Source organism: Dermochelys coriacea, chromosome 9, assembly GCF_009764565.3.
Source record: "Dermochelys coriacea isolate rDerCor1 chromosome 9, rDerCor1.pri.v4, whole genome shotgun sequence".
NCBI classification, from domain to species: Eukaryota; Metazoa; Chordata; order Testudines; family Dermochelyidae; genus Dermochelys; species Dermochelys coriacea.
The window spans coordinates 16,787,923-16,815,357 of record NC_050076.1 but is presented as its reverse complement, the minus strand read 5'-3'; the positions used below and the strand labels follow the sequence as shown (position 1 = coordinate 16,815,357).

The window sequence follows — 27,435 nt, the reverse complement described above, 5'->3', positions numbered from 1 at the left end:
GGCACTTACCCACATTATGGCAGGAGCATCAAAATCTGTATCTGGAATTCAGCTACTCCACCAAGGATTTGTCACTCACCAGGTAGTTGAAATTGACAAGTTGAGGGTAAGAGCCTGTTATATTGGAAAAATCTCACACTGCATTAATTTTTAAAGGCCTCTCTGAACCGACAGGTGAAAAGTTTTAAAGGGTGAATAAAGTTTTGGCAAGATCAGTTAGTCAGTTTTGCCTCCAGAGTTTTATTTTTATTTATTTATTTTGCTAAAAAGTAGCAAAGCAACTAAAAGAAAGAAAAGAAAAATAACTGTTGTGCCCCAGAGATGCCACCCAGAGACATTTTTATGACCAGTTGTTGAAATAGGGGATTAACACAGAAACTGTAACATTCAAATTCCACCCAAATTTGAAAATATTTGGACACTGAAGGAATTTGGTTGAAGTCCATCTCTGACAGAACCTTTCACGGTGCTAGTGAGCACAGCTGTGCAATTGTAAAAGTAACATTGGAGGCATATTTGGGCTTCTAAAATTAGAATTTGGCCTTTCAAATAAGTTCCTTGTCCTAGTTACCTTTTTCAGTGAGCTCTTTTCACTTACTAACTACAGCTGAGTGCATAATTGATTTTTTTCAGTTTGGTGACCAGTGTTCAGTGTAGCTCAGTTTAGTTCATTTAGTTTTCAGGGTTTTTCTTAATTATTTTTGGGGTGTTTTTGTTTTTTAAATAACTAGCTAAATTTCTAAATGAGATGGAAAATCCAAACGTCATTTTGAAAATGTTGAAACAAAATTCCCATTTTGGGGGGCCAAAACTATTCACCTAGTTCAACCCAAATTTGTGAATCCATTTGGTTGACCCGAAGATGCATTTTTCAGTGAATAAACTATTTGCTTGAAAATTTTTACCCAGTTCTACTCCCTACTGTTTGATCAGCCACTTATAACTAATGGACCAAACCCTGAAGACCTTCCTTAGTTCTCATTAAGTCTTTATGCCAAGAAAACTCCCACTGACATCAGTGTTTTTTCTGTGCGTAAATTAAGGGACACAACCTCCCTTCCTCTCTCCCTGACCTCGTGGAAGCCAGCGGGTGTTCTGCAGGATTCCAGCACCACAGAGTTTATTATTACTGTGTATAAATTGTTTGTATAGCACCCTGAGCACATTGGCCAGGAATCACATTATAAATAAATGTGTTCCTGTTTATGGAGAATACTAGTGTTATTTAATTCCTTCTGCAGCCATCAAGAAAGGATCTATTCCTTTTTGCAGTTTCTTGCAATGTGTCTTAAGTTTTTAAATGTGATGGCCAGTGGCAATCCAAGATGTCGCATTTAAATTTCAGCTTAGCTGTGTGCTGATGTTAGAAAGTCATAATGGTGACTACAGTCTGTGTCCAGCTGGGCTTTCATCTCAGAGCGAAAAGAGAGATAATTATTGCAGTTTAACCTGGAGGAGTGGAAGCAAACCACATGCTCCACAAGAGAAAAATTCAAGGAGGACAAGTGTGACTAGTTAGCTGGCTAAGGTCTATCAGGAATAGGGTTAGAGCTTGTGCCACACAGTGGCGGAACAAGAACTGTGCCGCCTTATTGCATTGCATGGAACCTGTCATCTACTCTTGTGTTGGTAGCTGAGACAAGTGGTGTAAATCTAGCTCCAGGATTTGCTGAGTGATCATAGCAATTCCTTTGCCTCTATCTAGAACTCCATCTTCCTTGACAGGAAAAGGGGCTGGTTTTAGTGTCCAGATTTTACAATGCTCCTTTTTTTCCTGCATGTGTAATTTTTCAAAGGGGGAGGGGAGAAAAATACTCTAATTAAACCCTTCCTCTGGCTTTTACCAAGCGTTCTGTGTTATCCACCTTTTCCAACTGCATGCTCTCTGGGGCAGGGACTATGTCTCATACAGTGCTGAGCACAGCTGGTCCTTAACAAATCAATTATACTAACCAGCATTAAAATGGTAAGGAAGATTATTTAAAGTCCTATAATAAGTAGAAAGAACCTTCACAGCTGCATATGTATTTAGACTGTAAGCTATTTAGGGTATGGATTTTGTTCTGTGTTTGTACTGTGCCTAGTATGGTAGAGTCCTGCTCCATGATTGGGGCTCCTAGATGCTATGGCAATACTACAAATAAATAATAATGCAAAGGCTACTAATACTGGCTCAGATCCTAGGTATTTCTCTCGCCTTCAAAGGAGATCTGCCCTGGCTTAGGTCTGGGAGATCAGGCATGAGAAGCAGCTGATACATGTTTTGGAGCCCTGGAGCCACCAGCCCCCACTAATGAGTTCTACCCATCATCCCCCACTGGTCACTTGGGGATCTTCTATCTCCCCTGCACATGGTCTGCAGCAGGATCTGCAGACCTGTATCTGCAAAATGGTCTGTACCAGTGAAAGAGAGAAGGGCTCAATCAGACCCCTTGAGCTACTGGGGATGGGATGAAGGGCTCTGTGCTGCCTCCTGGCCCCCACTCCTGACCATCTGGGGGTATGTTCTTTTCTTTTGCTGATGGGCACCCTTCTGTTTTGGAGATGTCAGCTATCTCCTGTATGTGGTGGAAGTAGGGGGGTGCTTAGCGCCCTCTGGCTGAGCTCCTCAACTGTTGGTCAGCAAGCGAGACCTGCCCCTTATGCAAGGACATGGCCTCTTCCTAGCACCCTTACTGCCTTACATGGCAGGAGGGCGGTTGAGTCACAGGCCTTGCCCCCAGAAGGAGAGAGGGTGGATCTGGGCATAGCTTTATCTTGATCCAGAGGGTGCTCTGGGTGCAGGCTCAGGCCAAGCTTCACACAATCAGGATCTGGTGCAGTGTATCTGCTGGGTGTAAAATCACCACTACTGGAGGGCCTGCTCCTAAACTCACCCCAGGAACCTCCCTGATTTCCATGGAACTACCCATGTAAGTAAAAACTGCTTACACGTGTGTTGTAGTGTCAAGCCCTTACTTGTCTGAATTACTGTATCTCTCAAGCCCCAGCATTATTTACTCTGATTCCATCTGAGTGAAAATTTGCTAAATGCACTACATTCATGCTAATGTGGTGCGAACGTCTTCCTATTCAAAGGTAAAGTGACAGGAGTAAAATTCACCTGATTATGCACCATGGAATGACTTTGCTAAGCATTGGTAGGGAATAGCTAGGGGAATTGTGGTCCTGATTCTATTCTTGATGACACCAGTGTACATCTGGAGCAATGCTAATTAGATTAGTGGAGTTCACTGGATTACCCTGGTACAATTGAGAGGGCAGAAATTAGCCCTATAGCTTTCAGCAGCTAAGAGACTAGTCATTCTCATGTATTTGATATGAACTCTGTTAATTAAAAATAGGTTTTGGATAAAAATCTTTTTTCATGTATTGCAATAATTTAAAACCAGATCTGCTATATGGGCCATTGAGCTAGGAATGGATCATCTGTATGGAAGTTGCTGATCAATAATTTACACTAGAGATGCCACCCCCACGCTCTGAGTGTTTCTAGCGTGTTTGCCAGAAGCTGGGAGTAGACAACAGGAGCAGGGCCATATTAACCTTTTGTGGGCCTGGTACCAAACATAGTTGTGGGCCCCCATTGAGGCAATGGAGCATGGTGCGGGGAGATCAGTCCCCAGGCCGAGGGCCCAGCCAGGGGCATGGCATGGCAGGGATGGCTCTGCTCCGCTCAGCCCAGTGTGAGGGCACTATTTACAAACAGGCAGTTGCCACACGCACAGTGGCCCTGTGATGCCAGCATGCCCCTTCCCCTCGGGGGGCGGGCCCATGCCACGCCACAGAGCCCCCTGCCCAAAACCCTCCTGACTCCCTATGACCAGAACCCCCCCAGACCCACTATGCCCAGTGCCCCCCCAGGCCTCCCCCAGAAATGCACAGCACCCTGCACAACACCACCCCTGCCCAGCACTCCCCTGCCCACAGCCCCATCACAACTGCCCAGCACTCCCCCCCACGCCCTATTGCCCCAATGCACACATCTTCCCTGCCCCCTTACAGCCCAGCACCCCAATCCCCCAGACTCTCCAGAGATCCACTCCCCCATGCCCTGCCTCCTGGCCGCACTCACCGGCCCTGCTGGGAGCGGACTGTGTCTGCTGGCCTGAGCTGGCAGCGCAGCCAGGGCTGGTCCCGGGGCCGGGAATTGCTCTGTCCCTTCAGGAGTGGTGCGATCAGCCAGGCCAAGGCCTGCCCCAGATGCACTTGCCTGGAGGGGCCCAGCCAAGCCCCCCACACTGTCTGCCCCTCCCCCCCCAGGCTGAGACTGGCCAGGCAGCTCAGCTTTGGGGAGACAGGCTGGGCCCCATGGGCCTGGAGCCAGAGGTGCACTGGGGTCCTGCCAGGGGGCAGAGAGGAGCAGAGGGGTGGAGTCAGGGGGCGTGGAGGAGTCCTCAGCCAGCCTGCAGGCAGGCCGAGAAGAGCAAGTGGTGGGTGGGGGAGGAGAGGGGCCTCGGGGTGCAGTGCAAGTGGAATAGGCCGGGGTCCCTTCTGAGCATGGGCCCGGCTCCATGGAGCCACTGGTGCCATTGTAAACCTGGCACTGGACAGGGGATGGGTGACTCTGTGATTGACTGTGCTGTTCATTCCCTCTGAAGCATCTGGCATTGGCCACTGTCGGAAGACAGGACTCTGGGCTAGATGGACCATTGGTCTGATCCAGTATGGCCATTCTTATGTAAATACACAGTGTGATAAGAACCATAACAGGTGTTTTTTTAAAGGGAAGAGACAATAAAACGTTTCTCCTTGGTTCTGAAAGTTGTTAGAATTCAAATGTGTTAAGAAGAAGTCATTAGTCCTATATGGTACGGGTGTGAGCATCAGAGACAAATGGGTGAAATCCTAGCTCCACTGAAGTCAATGGCAATGCTCCCATTGAGTTCAATGGGGCCAGGATTTTCAACCAGACTCTGCTTCTGCATTCCAGACCTCAAAGTCATCCACGATGCTCCAGTTGATAGTTTTGTAATTCAGGAGGGCTGGTGGCAGGCTGTTCTCAGAAAGGGGGCTCTCAACCCTGGAATGTACCTCTCTGCTGGTCTCTGGGAGTTTCAAACCTGCCTAAGGGATTGAGAGACACAACTCATTAATTTCAATTTGAATGATGCATCTAAATCCCCAAGGCTGCTTGGAAAATCTCTATCTCCAGCTTTGTCCTGGTGAGATGAGCGCCAGTTTGGATGGGTGGTGTTCCACTATGACTCTGTATTGCTTTAGGGTTTAATGAGATTGCATATTGTGTACATGTGCTTAGTAGTACTGAGAGGTGCATTGAGCATATTGCAATTAAGTTATTAAATAAACAAAAACACAGATGGGAGAAAATGACTCAGAAATGTCCAATTTCTTTATCAGGACAATTCCTACCAGAGTTTAGTTAACTATGTTTCTTTTATATATTGAAAGGAAAAGACATAGAAGGCCAAAGTCATCCCTGGCATAACTCCACTGCCTTCAGTGGAGTTACACCACAGATGAGTTTGGCCCAGTATGCTTGTGATTAGATATGAGGAGGCTGTGTTATTCCTATTGGGTCTGATCCTTCAGTCCTCACTCAGGCAAAACTCCCATTCACATTGCTGGGAGTTTTGCTCAGGTGAGAGTGGGAGGATTGGGCCAGTTCTGTACTAGTAGCAAGTGGATTAACTATCAATAAACATTCATCTCATAAGAATCCCTGCCTTGTGTTACATGAACTCCCATCTCCCTTTGCCTATTCCATTTGGTTTCAAAGTGAGGCATGATACTATGGAATTTCATTAACTACAGTCACTAGCTGCACTTCAGTATTTTTCATAGTAGCACCCAAGAGTCCATTGGTTAAATATCTCAAAAACATATACATGGTAAGGATCCTTAATACAAAGTATAGTTTATGGCAAGGAATGAGATTTCAGTGGCCCGGTTATCTACAGTTGCCACAAATATTGTCCAGTGATGACCTAAAGTTAATGACCGACGTGACATGAAGTAATAAATAGAAACTTCATATGAAGAACTGAAATCTGAATGACAATCTGGACTGTGCCCAGTGGGAACTATTATGGATCAGTGAATCAGTAGAAGACACACAATGATGGAAATGGAGTCCAAGCCTGGTATCTATGGTGCCAAGAGAAATGGAGTTTGATATTTATGAGCATTTATAGAGGAATGAATTAAGTCTAGATGAGGAGTGATTAAGGATGGGCCCAAACCATAAAGCTTAGATCCAGATCTGAGAAATTCAGGTGTGCTGGGATCTGAAGTTTTGATTTGGTCTGTCCTAGAGCGTGGTGCAAGCAATGAAGATTGCATTTTAATCCCAAAGCTTGTGGTGTTTGGATTCAGGAGGTTTGGTTCAGGCCTATCCCTAGTCATGATGTTTGCAGTGACTGTCATGGTACTGAAATGGAGGATGAAAATGTTGTTCTGTGAGACTAAGATCCCTGGATCCACTTTCAGTCTACTCCTGAGATTCCCTTGGGAAATGTTTTACTGCTTCAGTGTGCTTACACCTCTCTAACAAAGGTTTTCTTTCTATAGGTTCAAGGAAAAAATATACTTGCTAAGAAAATGCCAAATATGTTGCTTCACGCCAGTATAGTCATGGGATAAATATTCTTTATGGAAAGCACAGAGAATATGTCTCATGCCCCCACCAATTCAGCTGGTCATGTAACTGCTCACATGAAACCCACCCTATTTGGCACATCTCTCATTTAAATCACATTGTCAGTGCTGCCAAAAGAGGTCAATAGGATGCTAAATAGACATAGAAAGAATCTGCCAGTGAGCCAATCTATCCACGTGCTGGCCCTCTTGGTAACATTCACCAAGATGGGCCATGTAGGTGGACTCGGAATGGGTCACTTGCTTGTTTTGGTCAATGTGACAATCTCAGAATTCAGGATAAACTTTTTTATAGAACTATTCTGAAGAGTAAAAAAGTGAGTGAGTAAGTGATGTGATTCTGGGCACTGAAATTTTAGGAAAGATGGAATTTAAAATGAGAGCCAAAGAAGCCTTCACATTCTAGCCCAAGGGTTAGGTTAGTGAGAAATAGCATTGTGGTTTTGTTTGTGTTACCCCTATTCTGGAGAGTAGTCGAGCTCGTCGTTTGCAATCAGGGCCTCAAAGTTCTGTTTGTGTTTGCCTTTGCTTTTCGATTTGCTACTTGTCCGACTGCTTTCCTTTGCCTCCGACATCTGCTGGTAAGAGAAGCCTTTGTCTTCTGAAGGCTGCCAGTCCTGGTAGTTGTCACTCTCATTAGCATAGGAAAAGCCTTCTTCAACCGAGAACGGGTCAACATCCACATCATAGCGCTGGTATGTGCTCTGATGAAGGACCTCTTCCCGGGCGCTGATCTCCAGTGTGCTGTTCCACATACCATAGCCAAAGTAAATGAGCAAGCCTGAGAGGGAGGTGGGGGGAGACACCAAGGGGGTACAACTGTCAACTATCTGAGAAAGGAAACACTTTGGAATAAATAAATGGAGTGTTCTAGTTAGTCAAAGATTAAACGGTTAAACACAATGATTTTATAAAATTGATACTGTGATGTTACTGCACAGCTCTTTGTCTCTCTATTAGCTACATGGAATACATATATTTTACAGTGGCGGGAAAAGAAAAATAAGAAATCCTGTAAAGTTGTAAAGACACAGTCACTGGAGTTAGGCACCATTGCTTCCCCCTGGGATATGTAGGTCACATATTTGGGCCAGATCCTCAGCTGGTGTAAATCAGTCTAGGTCAAGGGACATCATTGAAGTCAATGGAATTACACTGATTTGCACCAGCTGATGATCTGGTCTATGCAATATCAGACCTCCAAAATCATGAGATGGGTTTATAAATCATGAGATTTTAAAATAATACAATTTGGATTCTTTTCATTTGCCTTCTGGTTTTTGAACCTTTGGGGTTCACGTTTTCAAGCTTCTCTCTGCAAACACAAGGGCTAGAACTATACTTATTGTTTTAAATGCAAGGTGAAATTCTCAGATAAACACATGACTCCAGGATCTGGGACTTGAAGAAAAACATCAAATATCATCAAACTCATGATAAAATCCCCAAACTGCATTTTCATACCTTTATCCACCCCAGCTACTCTTTCTCTTCAGTCTGTTTGGTGTTCCCTGCATTCCCACTCTCTCTCTCATACTGTTCATTGCACAGAGCCAGTATGCTTCACAGTCATAAGGTTAAATATGTTTGATGCTAAAATGATACAGAAATCCTGCCCTCCTGTTGCTGTTAGGAGTTTCTTTTCAAGCTTTTCTTTCTCACTCTCTTCTCATGTGACAGTACACAATCTCTCCATTCCACCTACTATGAATGTTTTTTCCAGAAGCCAAGGTATATGGAGATTTAAGATCCTTAATTGGTAATGGATTCAAGGATCCATCTACTGCAGATGTGTTCCTGCAAGAATTTCATCGGCTCAGGTCTGTCTCAGCTCTGGCAGTGGTTGACATCATCATGTGAGATAACAGAGTTCACACACCACTATTGCAAGTCTCACACAACAGCAAAAGTAAAACAAACTGTACCCACTTCAGCTCTTTACCATGGAAACTGCAGAGGAAATAATTAAATTTAAGAGAAGCTGCCTTTCTTTAGTAATTGCCTGTGGCTGGTAACTGAACTGATGCCATGTAAGCCACAGGGGAAAGTTAATTAAATCCAGCAGACTTTGCTGCTGTTTTGAAGTCACCCTTGATTTAAAGCTGCAGAAGGAAGTCATTATATTTGACTGGAACCACAGCTTCTTAAGTGACAGGCTACAGTGTATGGCTATTTCTCCTGAGAATCAACAAACATTTGTGTGTGTGACCTCCACCCTCAAAATCATGTATAGCAGCTACTGCAAAAGAGCTATATTTTGTAAAACAGGCTCCTCCGAAATAGACATCTCATGTTCCAGGGTGTGAACTGCCTGCAGAGGTCAGGAATAAATTATCTCCCATGAACAACTGAATATGATCACAGAATTTCTGAAGCAACTGGGTGTTGGCCACTGCCAGAAGTAAAGTACAGTAGAGTAGAGGATTGCCAATCGAGTCAGGTCCACAAAAAAAAGAAATCATACAATTGACAATCATACAGTAAACTTAAAAATTAATAATTTGGGAGTTCTTTTTATTTGCCTTTTATCTTATAATTTTTGAATCTTTAGGTGTCATATTTTCAAGCTTTTCTCTGAAACTCTGAGGCTAGAATCGTAAGTCTTGTGATATTTGGTGTTTTTTCTTAAAGCCCCAGCTCCTGGAGTCGGGTGATTATGTGAAAAGCTCAGCTTTCATTTGAAAAAAAAGAAAGTTTCTATCCATCATGATTGTGGAGAGAAGCTTGAAAATGTGAACCCTAAAGGCTCCAGCACTACAAGGCAACCCAAAAGACCCCAGAATATATTATTTTTCTTAAATCTCATGGTTTTTAAGCCAATCTCATAATTTTAGGGGGCCTGACTCATGATTTTTTAATGCTTGGGGTAGGTAATACTTAAAATACTGAAAATTCCACTGACTCCTGCTTGCATAAGCTCAGAATTTGGCTGTTTTTACTAAAATGCTCACATGAAGCAAAAAGGCTTTCTGTTCCTGCCACTGAGTTCCTCTTCCCTAGGCATCCTAGAGTATTAAAAAATAGATGAGCCAGGGTCCTAGAAATCTCCTGAAATGGTTGAAAATTATGGATCCTGCACCACCAGATGGTCTGTGTGTTCATAGAAATTTAATGAAGCTGCAGGTCTGAGCCCTGGGAAGTGCTAGTCTCCACTCAGTCCAATTAAATCCTAAAAATACATCTTGTGAAGCTCTTTTGTGAAGCCCTCTGCTTACTTTACTGCTCAGCTGCATAGGGCTGCTTTGAAATAAAAAAAAGCCAAAGCAAAACAAATTAAATTGTTTATCACTATTTAGATTCTGGATCAGTGCTGTGGAGCTACAGAATGTACTGCACTATTTCTGGAGTGCAACAATTACTCAATTGTGCCTGATTGGGAAGTAGGGAGAGAGAGACCACCTTTGGGACAGGACTGCTCAGTCCCCAGGGCTCTCAGGACTCAGGGGAACCTCTGGAATTTACGTAATTGACCTCTTTTCCAAAGATTCTGTATAGTTCCCCCTTTCTGAAGAGTACAGAGCAAGAGGGCACTCTCTCTGCACAATACACTCCAGATCCTTAGGAAAAAGTTGAGGTTTTAGGATTGTCACCTGCCCTCATCTTGGCTTTAAAGCAGATGTCTTTTCTTTTTTTTTAACCAGAGCTCAGCTGGGATTCCCATTCAGAAGTGGAAAGCACGGGTCAATGCTCCATTGGCTCTGCTGGGCCTGAGGAGGATGGCACATCCTCATCTGATGCCAGAGAGAACCAACTTCAGCCAGTGAAAGTGAATAAAGTCTCACATTGTAATTAGGAACATAGAAGACACAGGCACTGCCGTATTGGATAAGACGAGTGGTCCTTGTATCCCATTAGAGATGCTTCAGAGGAAGGTGCAAGATACCCCGTTACAGAGAAATCATGGAATAACCTACACATAGGAGAAGTACTTTGCGAGCCCCAGGCAGTTAGTGGCTGTGTTATGCCCTAAAGCATAATGAGTTATATCCCTTATGCTTATTTTATCTGAATGTAAGGTAAATGTGGCTGTTTTTGTTATTCGTACGAATGTCTCATTCTTTTTAGATACTGTTAAGTTCTTGGCTTTGGTTATGCACTGTGTAAAGCAAAACAAGTATTTCCTTTCCCGGTTTTAAATGTGTTGCCAATTATTTCATTGGTGTCCCTTGTTTGAGTGTTATGCGGGGGCAAATAGGAAGCATCTAATGCCCTTCTCTGCACCACTCGTTAAATGCTTCTATCATGTTACCTTTTATTTGTCTGCTTTCTAAACTATAATGCTGCACATGGCGATCTTTATGTTCCTCTAGCCATTTCTGCTGTCCTTCTCTGTACCCCTCCTGTTTCTGTTACAACCTTTTAGAAATGAGTGACCAGAACACAGCATTTTCCTATATCAAGAGCAGAAGGGCTTGTCTTCACTGCAGAGGTAACTTGAGTTGTAAGTTGAACGGAATGTTACTCCTCTCTCGAGTCCGGTCCACACACAAAACCCCTTAGATCAAGCATGGTGGTGCTTTCAGCTCTAGCTGGCTCGCCCGTAAGCGGGTATAGACTAAAATGTCTTACTGCTATAAAGGAGTCAAAGCATGGATGCAGCTTAGCTCCACTTGAGTGCTGCTAGTCCTCCAATGCCATCTAACAAGTTCTTCCCCGATTCATCAGGAAAGACTCAGGTTCCTGCCAGGTTCCTGCAGAACCATGGCATGTGCCCCCCAGGAGTTTTAGAGCCACGCACAAGTGACTGCAGCGTCAGTGGAAACACAGCAGCATGAGCGTTATTTTGCACTGTGGCTGCACTCCCGTGAGCCGGGCTAACTCAAGAGGAGAGACTTGAGCGTAGCTAGCTCCCGTTAACTCTGCCGTGAAGATGTACCCTAAATGGTGCAGAAGTCTGGCCTGAGATAAGGAATGTTCAATCAACTCCTGATAGCCCGGGAGTAGGCAGAATATACTATTGGTGAAGCTAATTCTTTGGCTTGCTACTTAGGCCTTTTGGAAAAATTGAACCCAAATCTGGGTTCAGTAACTCTTGTGCTGACTATGGTCCTGATCCTGCAATTTGATCCACATGATCCCTTGTGCCTATGGAGAGTCCCACTGAAATCAACAGGACTTTGCAGGCACAAGGGGCCTATCCACGTGGATCAGGGGCTATGACTAGAAATGTTGGAATTGAGCTATTACACTAAGTAACACAAGCTTATCACTTCTGCTGTGAGTTACCCAGCTATTCTGCAATGAAGAGGTCAGGACAGTGCTTAGAGCCAGTTTAATTTGGCTGTACCCTTCAGCAGCTATGCAACGGAGAATAATTCATTTCACTGAATAAACCAATTTATCTCTAGCCATCTTTCTGGTGCTCTTCTCCTGGAGGACATTCCATCAAACAACTTCAGGGTACATTTATGAGAAATCAAAATTTGAACAGGTACCCAAATTATTTATGGAAAAAACTATTAAAAACGGGATTTAGTGCAAAGTCTAACTCCTAAAACAGGCAATTTACTTGCTAGGGAAAGCAGCCTACAAACTATGCAGTGCAGGTGAAAGATCAACTGCTGAAATCTGCCCTGGCCCTGCAGTTCTGTGATGACAGATAAGGGAGTGAGAACCATGCAGCTTTCATGGTGGGTGGGACAACCGGTCCCTCTGGATTCTTTTATAAACAGGAAAACCTGCCTGCTGCTGATAACATATGTGGACGGGGTTTTCATTGTTGATGGTTTTTCACTTTTAGTCAAATGGAGTAAATTTCTACCAATAAGAGCCGTTGATAAGGCCGGGCTTTGCAGCTGCCATCTAGAATGGAAATGTTCAAGTGGCACCCAGCGGCATCACTGTGGTAAATGCTGAGCTGCTCTTCTTTCCCATCACAATCCCTGGTAGAGATGATGATGATGAGAAGAAGACTGCTTGAATTTGGATTGGGCTGACACATGGCAGACAAGCCGTTGGCTCGGATGTCAATCATTGTTCCTCTTTAAAAAAGGCTTAGTCTTGTAAGCAGAATAACACTTAGCATACAGCTTTCCAACTCTCGCCCTGTGCCATATGGCCACAGTTGCAATCAATGTAGGATCCTGAGCTCTGGTTGGATTGGGAAGGGGCTGTTGGCAGGACATTTGGGGCAGGAACAGTCTTTTTGTTCTGAGTCTGTACAGCACCCTCGCACTGTGGGGTCCATGACTGAGTCTCATAGGCCTTACCACAATACAAATAATAATATTCCCCATGAGGGGTCCTTGACTCTGGCATTCTCGTCCAGCTTTGGTTCTCTACGGCCCAGATTTGTTAATCTTCTGGACATGCTATAAGGCCTGTTTTTTTTCCTGGACATTTGGAGAGGGTGGGTTGGTGGATGTGGGACTGTTCTTTTGATTATGATGATAGTCAGGGGTATTTATGGGGGGGGGAAATGTAAATATTTCAGCGGTGGGAGAGGAGTTTATTGCAGAGATGATCATTTTAATGTTGATACTGACTGTCTGAATGTTTGTAGACGTGCCCAGACAGCAGAGTGGGAGGTGGAGAAAAGCAACCATAAATAAATAAATACATACATAAACATGAATGCTAACCTTTAAGCGCTGGCTTTAAGAGGTGTTGTACGATGGTTAAGGTGGGAGACTGTGAACCAGGTTTCCTGCCTTCTAGTCTCCAGCCTGGCATTGCCTCACCCTACAGCCTGTGTAGCTGGAGTTGCAGTGTGGTTGGCTGCATAGATGGTCAGATTGCAAGTAAGACCTGGATTCTATTCCTGATTGTGCCTCTGCCCTGTAGGGTGACCATGGGCAAGGCATTTTACCCCTCTGTGCTTCAGTGTCTCTGTTTGCAATATGAGGATAATGATGCTAGGCCACTTCCCGGGGGTGCTGAATTAATTTGAATTTTTAAAGTGTTTTGGGATCACAGCTGAAGATGCTGCAGAGAATTGTGATATACCTTAGCTGACAACTCAGACTGGTTAGAATGACAGCATGGCCCAATTTTTCTAATTAGTAAAGTTCCCTTTTTAGGGGTTTTTTGGGGGAATTTATATTGTATTCAAAAAATCTCCCCCAAATAAGGGGAGAACATGGAAAAAAAATGGGGACAGAAGAAAAGAAAGTAAAGAAAAGGAGGGGAGGGGCAGGAAGAGGGGGAGGGAGGAAAAAGGAGTGTCATCTAGGTTTCCATCTGCCAGAGAAGTTACTTTTACAGCTCTTTTAAAACAGAGTCACTTAAAAAATCCAAAACTTACCCACAAAACACCAGACAGCAAATCGGAGCCATGTGATTGTGGAGAGCTTCAGCATGAGATAAATATTCACCAACATGGCAAATGCAGGGACGAAAGGGAGACAAGGTGCCATATATGGCAGCTTTTTGGGGTTTTCTGGTTGTTGCAAGATCACAAATACCAATGCAATGATGAGCATGACCATCAAAACCACCAGGAGAATAGCCCACCAGCTCTCATCATAGATATAGTCTGCACCGAAAATGATGAAAGAGCAGAAGATGAACATCAGGACGAAAAGCAGGAGGACACAGGTGGTGACAATGCGGCCAGTAGCTGCAGTCGGGCGATCCATTTTCCCTGGCAGTCCCAGGTGAATCCTCATTGTGTAATAACGTGGCCCTATTAACTTCTTCAGCTTGATTAGGTAAATGTTTTCAGACTCATCTGCCTCAATTCCCGAGGTCATGTCAACTGTGCCATAGTTGGGGTGGTTGATGTTGTAGGTGGGTTTATCTGCTTTCCCAATTAGCATCTCGTTGTCACCCAACGACGGCAGATTTTTTGCACCACACGTGTTGGTGAGTGTGCCAGTAAACTCCTCCCCTTCGCTCACTGGAGAGCAAGCCTCCTTCTCACAGTCAGCTAGAATCCCTTCCTTCTTCTTGGTGTGTTCTTCAGAGAGGAATTTAACAAAGCCATCAATGTCGCTCTCTGGCTGGTATCGGAGAAGCAAAACACAAACAGAGACCAAAGTGTAGGCCAGGAGTGTGCCGATGGACATCATTTCTATTAGGTCCCTTAGGCTGACCAGCAAGGAGAGCAGTGCTGCTAGAAATCCTGAGACAATACAAGCCACCACTGGAGTCTCCGTGTAAGAACTCACATGGGACAAGAATCTAGAGTGTGAAACAGTCACAGAACGTTAAAACTGCACACAGTGGAGGCTCCCTGTGACAGTAACACTTACGTGGATGCAAAGCCGTGGTACTGGGGTTTGGAGCTAGACTAAGCTCTAGTATAATTGCTTCTCTGGGTAAAATTCTAGTGCCTGACCCTCCCAAAGAAGTAGTTATAATGACAAGGGAAGTACCCTGAATTCTGGGTAGCTTGTAGCTCCAGGCAATCTCAGTATGATCTGAAGTGCACATCAGATCATTTAGGGTAAAATTCCCATTGACTTCAATGAGAGCAGAGCCATTGGGCCAATGATGAGTGTTTTTGAACATCCCACCCATAGGACTTGATTGTGCATTCTTTGCATACCCCAAACTTGATAGGTGGGTTATTGCACATTTACTCCTCTGTGTGTGAACAGGATGCAATCATTTTGCCCATACAAGCCATAGGCTTGAGTTACTTTTATTTAGACCATTCACCCCACCCTCAGATATGCAGACACACATTCCCTGTGTAAACTCTGACATCAGCTACTGCACTTGTAGGTCTCTCCTGATTTCCCAGGTTATATGCTCTGATTTGTGCTCACCATCCCAGTTGCTGATTTTTAAACTAAGCTCCCATTGCCCCCGTGTTCCAACCAATGGCAGGATATGGCTCTCGGAGCATGGTGAAGTGTGGAGAGAGGGCAGCTCACATGTTTCCCTTGCTCTTTTATCAATTCTGAGAAGGAGTCGAAGCAGACCTGTGCTGCTGTGAAGCTGTCTCAAGGTATCACTACTCCACTGACTTTGCAGTTCTCTGGCTATTTGATCACATACGTGCTAAAAGAAAAATGCAGCCGTTAAACGGAGAGGTTTCCATAATGAAGATGAAATGACTGACAGCGGGTTTTGCATCAATCATTTTTTAACTTGAACTCAAGTCACAAAGCATCAGGGAGCAAAAATAAATGACAGCAAAAGCATGACTCACCTGAAGAGCAGCCCATCACCAGCCATGGCATAAATGACTCTAGGCATTGGGAAAAGGGAGCCCAGCAAGCTCACTGTCAATCCTGCTACAGATCCGATGGCAACAATGAATTTAGCGGCATAGAATCCGTGGGCTACAAACATTTCCATCAAGGGGGATTCAGAATCAATGGCAGAGTATGGCACCATCAGAGTTAAGATTACACTCACCTATCAAAGACAAAAGAAGACACTGAGGTAGGAGTGGAGGAGTATAGAGGGTTGTTCTTGACTGCAGCATATATTTCTGCCAAGGATCCACAATGGATGAGATCAGTTTCTCAGTGATGAAAGTCAGAAATATTTAAAATGTGGTTTCAGAAATGGCCACACATCCTATGTTTCTTATATAGCATACTTAAACCATTATTTGCAAAGGACAAAATATGGTCTTCACTGCAAAACAATTATCCAAATGAAAAATAAATGAAGGGGCTTGGCTGGTAACTGCCATGATTAAGGAAAGAGGATAGCCTGGTGGCCTTTGGATAGGTTTTAGGTAAAACAGTTAGAACGACATTTTCCCCCTATGACTCACTCAGTTTTGTTCCATTACCCTGAAGACAGATGTGTGTTTATTTGGATGCTGAGAAGCAGAACAACGCTTCTGCCATTTCTATGCTTGCCACCCACACCTGTTACTGCCTATGATCTATGGGCTGTGCTGCCTTGAGCAGTGTCCCAAATTTGTAGCAGTGGAAGTGGTTCCTCTTCCAAAGATGCAGCTTGGGAAATGTGTCCTGCATCTCTGGTGCTCTTCTTTGTTTTGCTGCAGTCTTACACACTGACCTCCCCTTTGTATTGGATGATGTAGATTTTTGCATGGGGAAAAGATAGGATGTCACATGCTGTCACATGCTCCATGTAGCTGGCACAGGAAATGGGATCCCCATCAGAATGAAACTATCTGAATCCTCTGCCTGGAAACAACAGACTGGGAGGTCAAAGGGCAGCCACAGAAAGACATTGATATAGTCAAACACATCCACAGCTGATGTAGTTGTGCACATCCACCAGAGAAGGAAACATTTGTTACATGATCTCACTGACACATTATCTCACTAAAGAAAGCAACACAGAAGCTACAGTAGAGAAACGTTGTATGTATTTGGTACTTACAGATACATATGCTGTCAGGCACATGACCAATGAAGCCGTGATCGCATAAGGAATGGAGGTGTTGGGACTCTTAGCTTCTTCTCCGGTGGTGGCGATTATGTCAAAGCCAATGAAGGCATAGAAACAAGTAGCTGCGCCCTTTAGCACCTGCACAAATAATTGACTTAATCAGACACATGAAGGAAAACTAGTAGAATGAGAGATGCCTCCTTGTATTCCCCTCCCCGCCCCCATCAAGGGCTGGAGGATCCACTGTACTTTTACATAGGGGTGAGGACAGAAGGGTCACCAGGGCCATGGAGGCCTCCAGTAGCAGCCATGGAGAAGTTCCATTACCAACCCAGTGTCCTAAAGGGAGGCTTTCCCTTAACACTTCCTCCTACAGAGTTTCCGAATGCCGAGCCGAATTATTCCTGCTATGGAGTGGATTTTGGCTTCTGTGAGAACATTGAAATCAGTGCCTATTGGACCAAATCCTACCCCCCTTTAACGTGAGTGGAAGTCAATAAGCCTATGTAAAACAAGGCAGATGTGGCTCAGAGTGTATCTAAGTTTTCAAACACGGATGCTTAAGCTAAGGAACCCGGTTCCATTTCAACTGGACTTTTGGACACTTACAGGCTTATCTGAGTGCCTAAACTGAGCCTTCTGATTTGGGGCCTGCACCTGGGAGAACCAAGAATCCAATAATTTAATCTAGTGCTTCTGTTTCAACATGCAGCTTGAACATCATGCCATACAATGAAATATCTAGAAATAAAAGAGCATTCAATAAAATTAAAACAAAAATGTTAAACCAAGGCTAGGAGAGCCACTGGATTTGAGAGTACTCAGATTGTTCTCCACTTTTTGAGGTAGGAGGCCTTGTGCCGTGTGCAGGCTGGTGGGGTTTGGGTTTTCACTAAAAGAGAGTCATCTGCAACTGACTAATGCTTGACACAGATCTGTAGTTATGCAGCCCCTGAATCTATTGACAGATCCTGACAGTGACAGATGAGACAATTAACCAGTTTTATATAGTCACTTGCTTTCATGCTATTAGAATCCAAATCTGATTAAATTAATAGGGATTTGTAACATTCTCACACAGTACATATTAGCAAACTTTTTAATGTGACAGCAAAATGTGCTAATAGACAGACCAGAATAGATGTAATCAGATGTGTGCAGCTTTCAAAATAACTTCTGTTTTGTATGGAAACTGCAGATGGGCTAGCAGCATCCACTGGGAACCCTTGGATGAAGAATTATTTTTACTGTTAAAATATTTTGTGTTTATTTTCTTTAAATATACAATATTATCAAGGACAGTCATCAAACCGAGGAAACAAACACTGAAGCTTGTGCAATGGCTGAAAATTACAAATAAATGGCGAGTTGTGATTCAAATGGAAAGCAACTCTTTATTTAAATACAGACGTGGAAAGAATTGGCCTTGGCTTTCTGTAAGGTATTTTATGCAAGACTGACAAAAAAGGTAACGATTTTAAAGTGTTGGTATCTCAGATAGACACAAGAAGTGGGTTAGTTTGTAATATCTATATCTATCTATCTATCAGTGCACTAGAAGGTAAAATTCACCTCTCTGCAGAGGGTTTCTGCACCACTTAAGCCTCATTTAAATCCTATTTTAAAGGACTTAACTGGTGCAGAGGCCTCATTGTGGCCCTCTACACAAGAGTGAATTTCACCCTAAACACAGCGACTACATGATTATTTTTACAAAAGCTAAATGTGGGGCCCAAATTTAAGCTGATCCAAAACCCATTTAATGGGAAGACCCTCACTGACTTCAATGGGCTTAGATGAAGCCCCTTATCCCTTTAAATTCTGTACTTTTGCCTTGAGTCTTTCATAGGTTTGGATACAAGAGAAATGGCTGTTTTTTCTATTTCTCTTTGTTTATTGTTCCTAATATGTGGTGTAAAAAGGCCAACCAGCTTCAAAAGATAAATGTAATATATGCTCTCAAGGGGGCTTCTTTCTTCTCTTTAGGTTTTATCTAGCAGAAAATATTGATTTATTTAAGAGAAGAGGGAGGAAAAACATCAGACAGCCCAGGATCCACTCTGATAACCAAGAATCTTGGTTTACTTTACTTTCTTGCTTATTTTTCTGTACAAAACCTTATAGAGTTGAGCAGTGTAAATCTGAGAAATTATCTTGGCCTTAGTCCAGCCAAGATATTTTCAGTCTCTGCTCATCCTTGGATAAAAACCAGTTCAAGCAGGCTGAAAAAGCCAAATCTGTCCAAATTCTCAGTAAGCTGTGAGCTAACATCCATAAAATAAGAACTGGCAGGTGGCATTATGAAGTGCACAAAACAAACAGCTTAGAACATTTTTACTAAAGACCAACCAAAACAAATATCAGTATGTTTCCCACTCTTTATAGAAACTGCACTAGCCCTCCCTTAACTCCTTTTCTATCCATGGCTACTGTATTTTGGACTAACATTATAACAACATATCACTTCAAATGGCTGGCTCTCGAGCTTAGAGTTATGAAAAAGTTCTAAGCTGATTCTGATGGAGTGGGGGAAGACTGGACCACAAGTGACTTTTTCAAAAACAGGGAAAAGTTGTCATTTGGGATTTGGTTATGCAGATGCAAAGTGGGTTTGGATCTAGATCCAGTATAGACCAACTAACCACGTTCCGCTGGGAGAGAGCAGGGCTTCAGTAAAACACCTTAGGTAAAAGATTCAAAAGCACTTAAGTCACTTGGATCCTGATTTCCATTGAAAAATCAACAGGATTTTTGTTCCTAAACCACTTAGGCATGTTGGAAACTCTTACTCTTCAGCTTATTGCTGTCAGTCTAGCTGTTTGAGGTGGCTCAGGGTTTGGTCTCTAGATCAGAGCTGGGATCTGGATTCTGTATGGTTTGGACTCCCACGGTTTGAGTGGATTTGTCTCATCTTTAATCTTTTTGAAGTCCTTCAGTTATTGCCCTGTAAATCTGTCTCTGGGAGTTCAGTATACAGCAGTGCTAGCCCACTCTTTAGAGAGCTCAGACAGCTCCCTCCTCACCACTGACCAGACTTCCCCACTTTCTCAGATGTACCCACAGTGCACAGAAACTACTTCAGCTGCTCCTATTTACCTGTGCTCCATCCCCTCCGGCTGTGGTGGCCCTCCCCAGACTCCCCGGTTTATCAGGCCTTGTGACCTCTCTCCATGGCCCAAAGAGCTAGGAGATGAAACCAAAGTGGTGCTTTCTAAGAAGGAAGCAGAGGAGGGGAGGGTGGCTAAAGACTTCTGTTGTTACATAGTCTGAGGGGCAATATGGGCCAGTGACTAGAGGCCTGGACTGGTTGTCGGAACACCTGGGTTCTGTTCCCAGTTCTGCCACTGACCTGATGTGTGTGACATTGGGCAAGTTGTTTAACCTCAGTTTCCTCTCCCACCTTTTGTCTGTTATGTTTTGTTAGTGCCAGCTCAGAAGAGCTGATAGTCTACACTGGGGCTCTGATCTAGTCTACAGATCTAGTCTACACTGGGGCTCTGATCTCAGTTGGGGCCTCAATGTGCTATGTAATACAAATAAATAATGATGACCTGCTAGCATAGCAGATGGGAATTGGAGTGGTGCGGCTTATATGATGTGGGCCCTATATGACCAGCTAGGATGCTTCAGTTGAAGGCCACTGATGACCATAGCATACCAGATTGTGTGTAAGACACTTACCCCAGACCATCCAAATGGCAAGAACTGCCCTTCAGACCAGTTGTCGCCATTGACAAAGAAAAGCCCAGCGATCATGATGAAGATCCATACTACCAGGTTAATTGCATTGAGCATGTTGTTAAATCCCACAGAGTTCTTCACCCCCATGGCCACAATGATGGTTACAATGACAGCAATAACCAGAGCAAGAAGATCTGGATATGATTCCTCTCCATTCCCTGGACAAACAAAACAAAATACATGTGTAACTTTTCACGCACAGTGAGAGAGAGAGAGAGAGAGAGACAGAGAGGACCTCAGGAAAATCCCCTCCCCTGCCTTCTGGATTCTGGAGCAATATAAAAATGTGTAGAACTGCTCTGATCCTAATCCAAAGGATTAAGAGTTATCAGTAATTAACGTGCAGCAGCACCTTGGCTTACATGAGCTACGATACGTTTCAAAGGCGTTCACCCCTAGGCTTTAAGGCATAAAATGATTACTAGCTAGGGTCAGGAAGACATTTACCCCATTTCATAGAATGGCACAACAACCAGGTGTCTTGCAATGTTTTAGCACCTTCCTGGGAAGCATTTTGTAAGAACCAGGATACTGGACTATTGGTTTCTTCTAAGTACAGCATTTCCCAGTGCTTTCAGTCGTGTGTCAAATTGTTTACTGTGAATGGATTACCATTTTTCATTCAGGATAAAGGACACACCTCCATTCCTTGCCCTGAAGTCAAAGGGAATTGTGGGTGAGCAAAGAACGAAAGATCAGGTCCTAAACTGTATGACCATGCCTCCATTTTCCAAAATCACCTAGTCATCCACTCTGCGAGCCTCCAATTAAAAATGAATCAAACATTAATTTTGTATGAAACGTTTATCAGAACTGTGATCTATTGCTACTCATTAGCATCTGCCACAGAATAGTACTGGGGCTGCTAGACAAATAGCGAAATTACTGAAATTAACAAGCAGTTACTAGATTTTTGTGCTCCAGGCAGATGGTTGGTCCCTGTAGAAGGAAATCTAGAAGGTGATGATTAAAAATGGCTCTGCAACATGGTTCCTGTCTGCGGAAGCCAGGTTGCTGAATCCCTGAACCCTGAAAGCCCTCCACTGGCTTCACAGACTGCCATCTGCGTCTGGTGAGTCACTCAGCATTGGTGATAACAGGGGAATGTAAAATTAAACAGCATAATGTATATATTATAATTTGGCTTTAAGACTGCCATTGTCTGGGTGCTCAGAAATGTTTGTTTTCATTACTTACAGATGCAGCCCATCTGATTAACCAGGAATTGGGGTCTGAAGAAGTTGCTTTGATTGACAGTCTACTAACACCACATCTGTGTATGCACTTTCTCACCTGCTCCTGTACTAGATTGGAAGTACACTGCTTCAGCTAGCAGTTATCTTCATCAACGTGTGTGTACGTGTGATAGGCACCCCCCCGAAATTATGTAGTGTTCTTATTCCACAGTAATCAGAGAGAACTTTAGCAAATGCAGAGAATAAAACACAGGTTGTTTTCCATCCAATGGGTGTAAATTAGAGATGGCTCAGACAGAAGCCTCAAACCTGTTTCCTGCCCAAATTGCAGGGAAGTTCCACTCCAGATGCAGTTCCCAGCTTCACCCCTTGAGCCTGTCTCTAAGTCAAGCTGAACTACAACCCTGGATTGGAACAAGCCAAGCTTTGAGACTGTTTGCATTTAGAGCAAAACATGCTGCTTCAAACCCATTGCTAGTACCAATAAAATGATTTATTCTGGCCCCTCTGACTGCATCAAAGAATGCTCCCTCCTGCCAACGAATGTTTTCCAATTGTGTCACCAGATGGAGAAGTCCTCAGGGGTGAGTGAGCCAGGCTACAAATTCCATCACTAGCGCAGGGCAAAGCAGCCTACAAAATGCTGTGGAAAGAGTGGAACAGTGAGCACTGCAAATATCAGCTGTTGATCAAACGGGGCAGTCAGAAGGAGCCAGGATGAGTGGCACTTGGATCATGTGTTGTATATTTCAGTGGGTTTGATCATGAGAGTGCAGCACTGTGCCTGCTTGTGGGTCAAGAGGGCCTTTGCTATAGTCAGCCTGAGCCTGTGGATCATGTTCCCTGGAGGCATCTTCCTCAGTTTATCCAACTCTTCTTGTAATCTTTGGCATTCGGGGAGTGATGGAGCTGGAATCACTAGCAACCCTAGGGCTTTTGCAAACACCAGGCTCTTTTGAGAGGATCCCAGACTGTTTGGCTTTTTAAATACTGTCTCCACTTTTACACTGTGTTTTGTGACTTTTTAAACTGCCCTATGTCTGAACAGCATCCTGTGTGTATCAGCAGGAGAGAGTCACTGTGTGAATGAAGGGATTAGCAGCAGTATTTTGACATAGTCACTCACAAAGGTCCTTAACTCCTGGATTAAGGTTCCTCCATCATGAGCCAGTGAAGAAACAATAGGCTCCCACCTCCACCTGTTTATCTGCATTAATCAGTAAGGGCCTGATCTTGCAAAGTGCAGATTTCAGTGGAAGTTGAGGGAGCTCAGCACCTTGCAGGATTAGGCCTTAGGTGAGGAGGGAACACTCACCAGGACTGGTTGGCCGTTTCAGACATCCCTCCTGAAAACCCACCTGTCACAAGACAATCTCAAAACCAGGCCTGGATGAGGTATGGGCCAATGTCAGGGTCAGGCCCAGGTTCCATCTGTGCCTGGTTTTCCTCCTAGGTGACTCTATGCTACAGCAAGGCCTGATGGGAAGGGTGAGACAGGATAAAAGACAAGCCCTCCTTCCTGGTGTAAAGAGGGAATGGGACTTGGGTGGCTCCTCTGTACTTAGGGCCCGGTGGTCCCCTCCTGATAGGAAGGTGAGGAGAGTCAAGGGAAGGACAGCAGTGGAGTAAGGAAGCTCTTCAAGGCTGGTGACCTGGCCAGTGCTGGTGTCATTCCCTGCAGAGAAGCAGCTGGGAAGGGAATCCAGGAAAGATGATAAGAAGGTCCAGGGTGAAGTAGGGAAAGTTGGATGGAGGAAGCACTGGGAATTGTGAGCAGGGCAGTTTGGAGCAGACAGGCAGTTTGCATGGCACAGGGTCACAGGGCCTGAGTCTGGAGTAATAGAGAGCCTGGGCTCTCTTACAGTGCCCTTGAGGAAAGGATTCAGAGAGAAGTTATGGCCTTGTGAGACTGAAGGATGGGTCGGCCCCTGGTACAAGAGGAGAAAGTGATGCCTGTAATCAAGGAACAGGACTTGCAGGTCGAACAGACCCAAGGCAGAGTGCTGCTACCCAAGGAGGGGGAGGGACTTGTTTTGGGCAGCTATTAACTGGGCTTTCTTTTGAAAGACTTGTGCTTTAGCTACGGGACCAAAAGCCCAAAAACAGCCAGAGGAGGGTTCCCTCCAGAGGAGAGAACCAGAACCACAGAAGGAGGGGACCTTGGGCATGGCAACACACCTGATATCTGAGAAGTAAGCTGCCACCTCACTTCAACTCTACTGGGATGCCCGCAAGTAACTACAATAGCAAGACTGCCATTGACAGAGGTAATAGTGAACAGAGCATGCGATCCTTATTTGATTTCCAAGGAGGTTCCAGTTGCCTTTTAGACCCTGATTAACACACGTAACTACACATTACATGACAAGAGTATTAGTCTAATTCTCACCCAGTCCATTTAATGTTCCAACACTGTCAACCATCCAGCGGCTGATGGTGTGATTTGCCAGGGAGTCAAACATGCTGCTCAGGGCACTTGCGCCAGCTGCTGTGCCAATCAGGTACTCCAGGATCAGGTTCCAGCCAATGAAGAATGCCACAAACTCCCCAACTGTCACATAGCTGTAGGTGTAGGCAGAGCCTGTGGTTTTCGGGACACGCACTCCGAACTCAGCATAACAAACACCTGTTTAGAAAGCACAAATGGCCATGAGAAAATACAGAGTGCCAGACAAGAAGGAGGAAGTTAACTATGGGCTGGGCTGTGCCCAGCCCTTACATGGGTATTCAGTGTAGGGTGGGGAGGGAAATGAGCATGGCCTGCATAAAGACCATGGGCGCAGTTATAGTACCTCTGTTCTACAGAGTGCAGGGACTACTCCTTCCCTAATCCCCTCTGGTGCAGAAAGGAGTAGGAAGGAGGTTGGGCCACAGCTGCTGGCCTGCAAAGCAGGAACATATACTAATATAACAGAAATAATCCTCCTAGGCAGCTCAGTCTGGCCTCTGAAAGGGTTAGGTGCAATTTTGTGTGCACACTCCCAGCAGGCTTTAAGGCCAGAAGGGACCAGCCAGTCTGACCTGCTCCTAACACAGGCCAGAGATCTCCACCCAGCTCCTCATGATCTCAGGGGCAAATGAATGTGGATTTGGGTGGGCAAAGCAGGAGGCTGGCTAGCAGCTGAACATCTGCAAATGCAATCTGTGCATACATATCTTGCGTATGTGTGCATGCCAAACGTGTCCTCTCTGAGAGAGTGTGGCAACCCTGGGAGCTCAGAACTGAGCCCATCCATAAGTGCTGCTGGTAAACACACAGCATGGAGGGTCAGGGTCTTTGGCTGGCTCCCGAGATAGATAAATATTTCCACGCATGTTATTCAACCAGGCAAAATTAGATTAAAAAAAAAGTGAAGAAATCCAGTGTTAACCATCTGCTTCTCCCTTTATCTGTGGGCTACGATAGCTCTGAGAGGTGGGTAGTAATTTACTATGCTGTCTATTGCTTGTACTGAGAATGAGGATCTGGGATAAAGGTCTGAGGAACAGTCGTCAACCCCTACTATCTGTGAAGAGCCGAAAGAGGATATGGAAAGTCAGACGTTTGCCAAGCCCAGGTCTTGGCTGCTGCTGTTAGAGTAATAATAGACTTAGTTTTTTTAAATCAGATGCTTCTCATGAAGTTTTGAATATAACAGGGATCAGTCAGTCAATCATTTCTTGCTGTGTCTCAAGAGGACTAATAATTATGTTGTGAATAAGGGAGAGATGGGGTGGGGAAGAGGGCAGTGGGAGCGACTGAGCAAGTCATGCTAGAACTGAATGATTGTGTATTCCCGTTATTTATTGAGTGATGACTGAGTGCTAGCCCTGTACAAAACCGTCAGAGGACATGGTCCCTGCCAGGAGCTTCCAGTCTAAGTGCCTGATCCTCAGAAGTGCTGAGCACCTCGGGCCTGATGACGTCAATAGGGCTGGGCTCCCTTCTAAGCAGCTGTGACTCCCTTTGTGCTTGTTTATGAGCATCTGTAAAAGACAATGAGTGAGAACAAGGAACCATTTTACTCACTTTCCATGCAGCTCTTGTGGTGATGAATCTGGAACTGCAGGGGCAGGCTCTTTAAGAGAGTCCTTGCTCTTGCCGCAACTATCTGTATTCAGTCAGGATGATGTAACAGAGACAAGGAAAGTCTTTGTCTCCAAGGGGTGTAAGCATTTTTAGTTGAAAATCCATTTTCCATTTTTTTTTTAAAAAAAAAGCGGAGGGGGAGGGAAATTCAATGGAAAATTTTCAGCCAGCCCTAATAAACAGTTCAAAACACCATCAGCAAACCCTAGACTCCTTCACAAGCACATTACACATGCTGCTAGACCTTGATCACGTGGCATTCTACCAAAGACTATGATGCTCTGAGGCTTGTGGAGGGTTGTTCTTCAGTTCCTCTAATGTAGGTAATAAGATATTTCTGATATGTTGCACTTTATGTGCAGCAGTCCGGCTATTAATTGTGGGCTATCTCAGATGAGCCATGTACCATGCTAAAGAAAACAGAGGTTTAAAGACCAGCTGCCTTGTAACCCAGGAATGGGAAGTGCTATATAAAAGCACTTCCCATTCCTGGGTTACAAGGAAGCTTTATATATATATATATATATATATATATATATATATATATATATGAAGTGGCTCAATGGTGTCTTTGCATGGACCGTATGACAGTGTAGTAGTTTTGGTGGAGATAGAATTCTCCCTTCTTCCTCATCCAGCCCCAAACAATGTGGATTCTACTTTTCCCCCAAAAGTCTTATTCCTAGATTCTATTTTCTAAGTTCTTTTCTGCATATTACTAACCTTAGCAATATACTGCAATGCCACCAGTACCTGTGGGCCTTAAACGTGTGCACAAATACTAGTCAAGCTAACCAGTGTCCTGTTTGTGCACGTGAGGGCAGAAATGGTTTATTTGTATTTCTTACAGGCCCTTACCACCACAGAATTGGACGTGCCCTGTGCATGGTTAAACAGAGACCAAGGCCTTAAACAGATCAATATTCCATGAGAACCAGCATCCACTTCAGAAGGAGGAAGAGGAATGCCATTGCCAGCAGGCTAGGTGAGAGGGGAGGCAGATTCAGAAATTATGAAAAAGCCTGGACAAAGCAGTGAACTTTATGGTTCTGTCTGCAAGTGGCCAGGTTTGGGCTCAGGTCAGTTTCTGAAGGGAACAAATTCCAGAGAAGAGGGCTTGCTGCCGAGGATGCCCTAGGCCCATCCGAACAAACACAGGTTGAGTGGCGGTCTCTGACATTTAGGAATTTGTAGATGGTGACCAGAACCTTGAATATCAATGGAGGGGTTTAACTGTCAGCCACCAATGGAACTCTGAGCACAGACATCCCCCTCAAATACATGTACAGGCAGACACAGAGGGTGCATCTGTGTCCTCTATGGCAGCAGATTACTGGGGCTATCACCGATTCAGTGCTATTCTCTCTCTGTTATGATGGGCAAGCTGTTATTAACCCCGCTTAGACTAGCAGCACTGGTGCCACTCTTGCTGCCCGAACCTTATTGCTGCAGAACATGCTTCCAACTCAACTGTTTTATTCCAGCGTTTACTGTTTCATAAGTAGTTACATGCCCTTGGCCAAACACTAGCCAGGCTATCTGTCACAG

At 44.4% G+C, this 27,435-nt stretch overlaps 1 protein-coding gene across 3 annotated transcripts in view; it reads right to left on the bottom strand.

The window, feature by feature from the left end:
• Window positions 1-4,000: 4,000 nt before the first annotated feature.
• SLC7A14 (solute carrier family 7 member 14) overlaps window positions 4,001-27,435 on the bottom strand; it is a 64,479-nt gene continuing 41,044 nt past the window's right edge. For all 3 annotated transcript variants that reach the window (XM_038416819.2, XM_038416816.2, XM_038416818.2), the window contains 6 exons: window positions 24,208-24,444; window positions 20,563-20,780; window positions 16,873-17,019; window positions 15,716-15,924; window positions 13,862-14,739; window positions 4,001-7,399 (listed from right to left, as the gene is read on the bottom strand). In XM_038416819.2, the coding sequence (XP_038272747.1) occupies window positions 7,077-7,399; window positions 13,862-14,739; window positions 15,716-15,924; window positions 16,873-17,019; window positions 20,563-20,780; window positions 24,208-24,444 (2,012 nt within the window). In that variant the 3' untranslated portion in view covers window positions 4,001-7,076. The remainder of the gene's footprint in view (window positions 7,400-13,861; window positions 14,740-15,715; window positions 15,925-16,872; window positions 17,020-20,562; window positions 20,781-24,207; window positions 24,445-27,435) is intronic.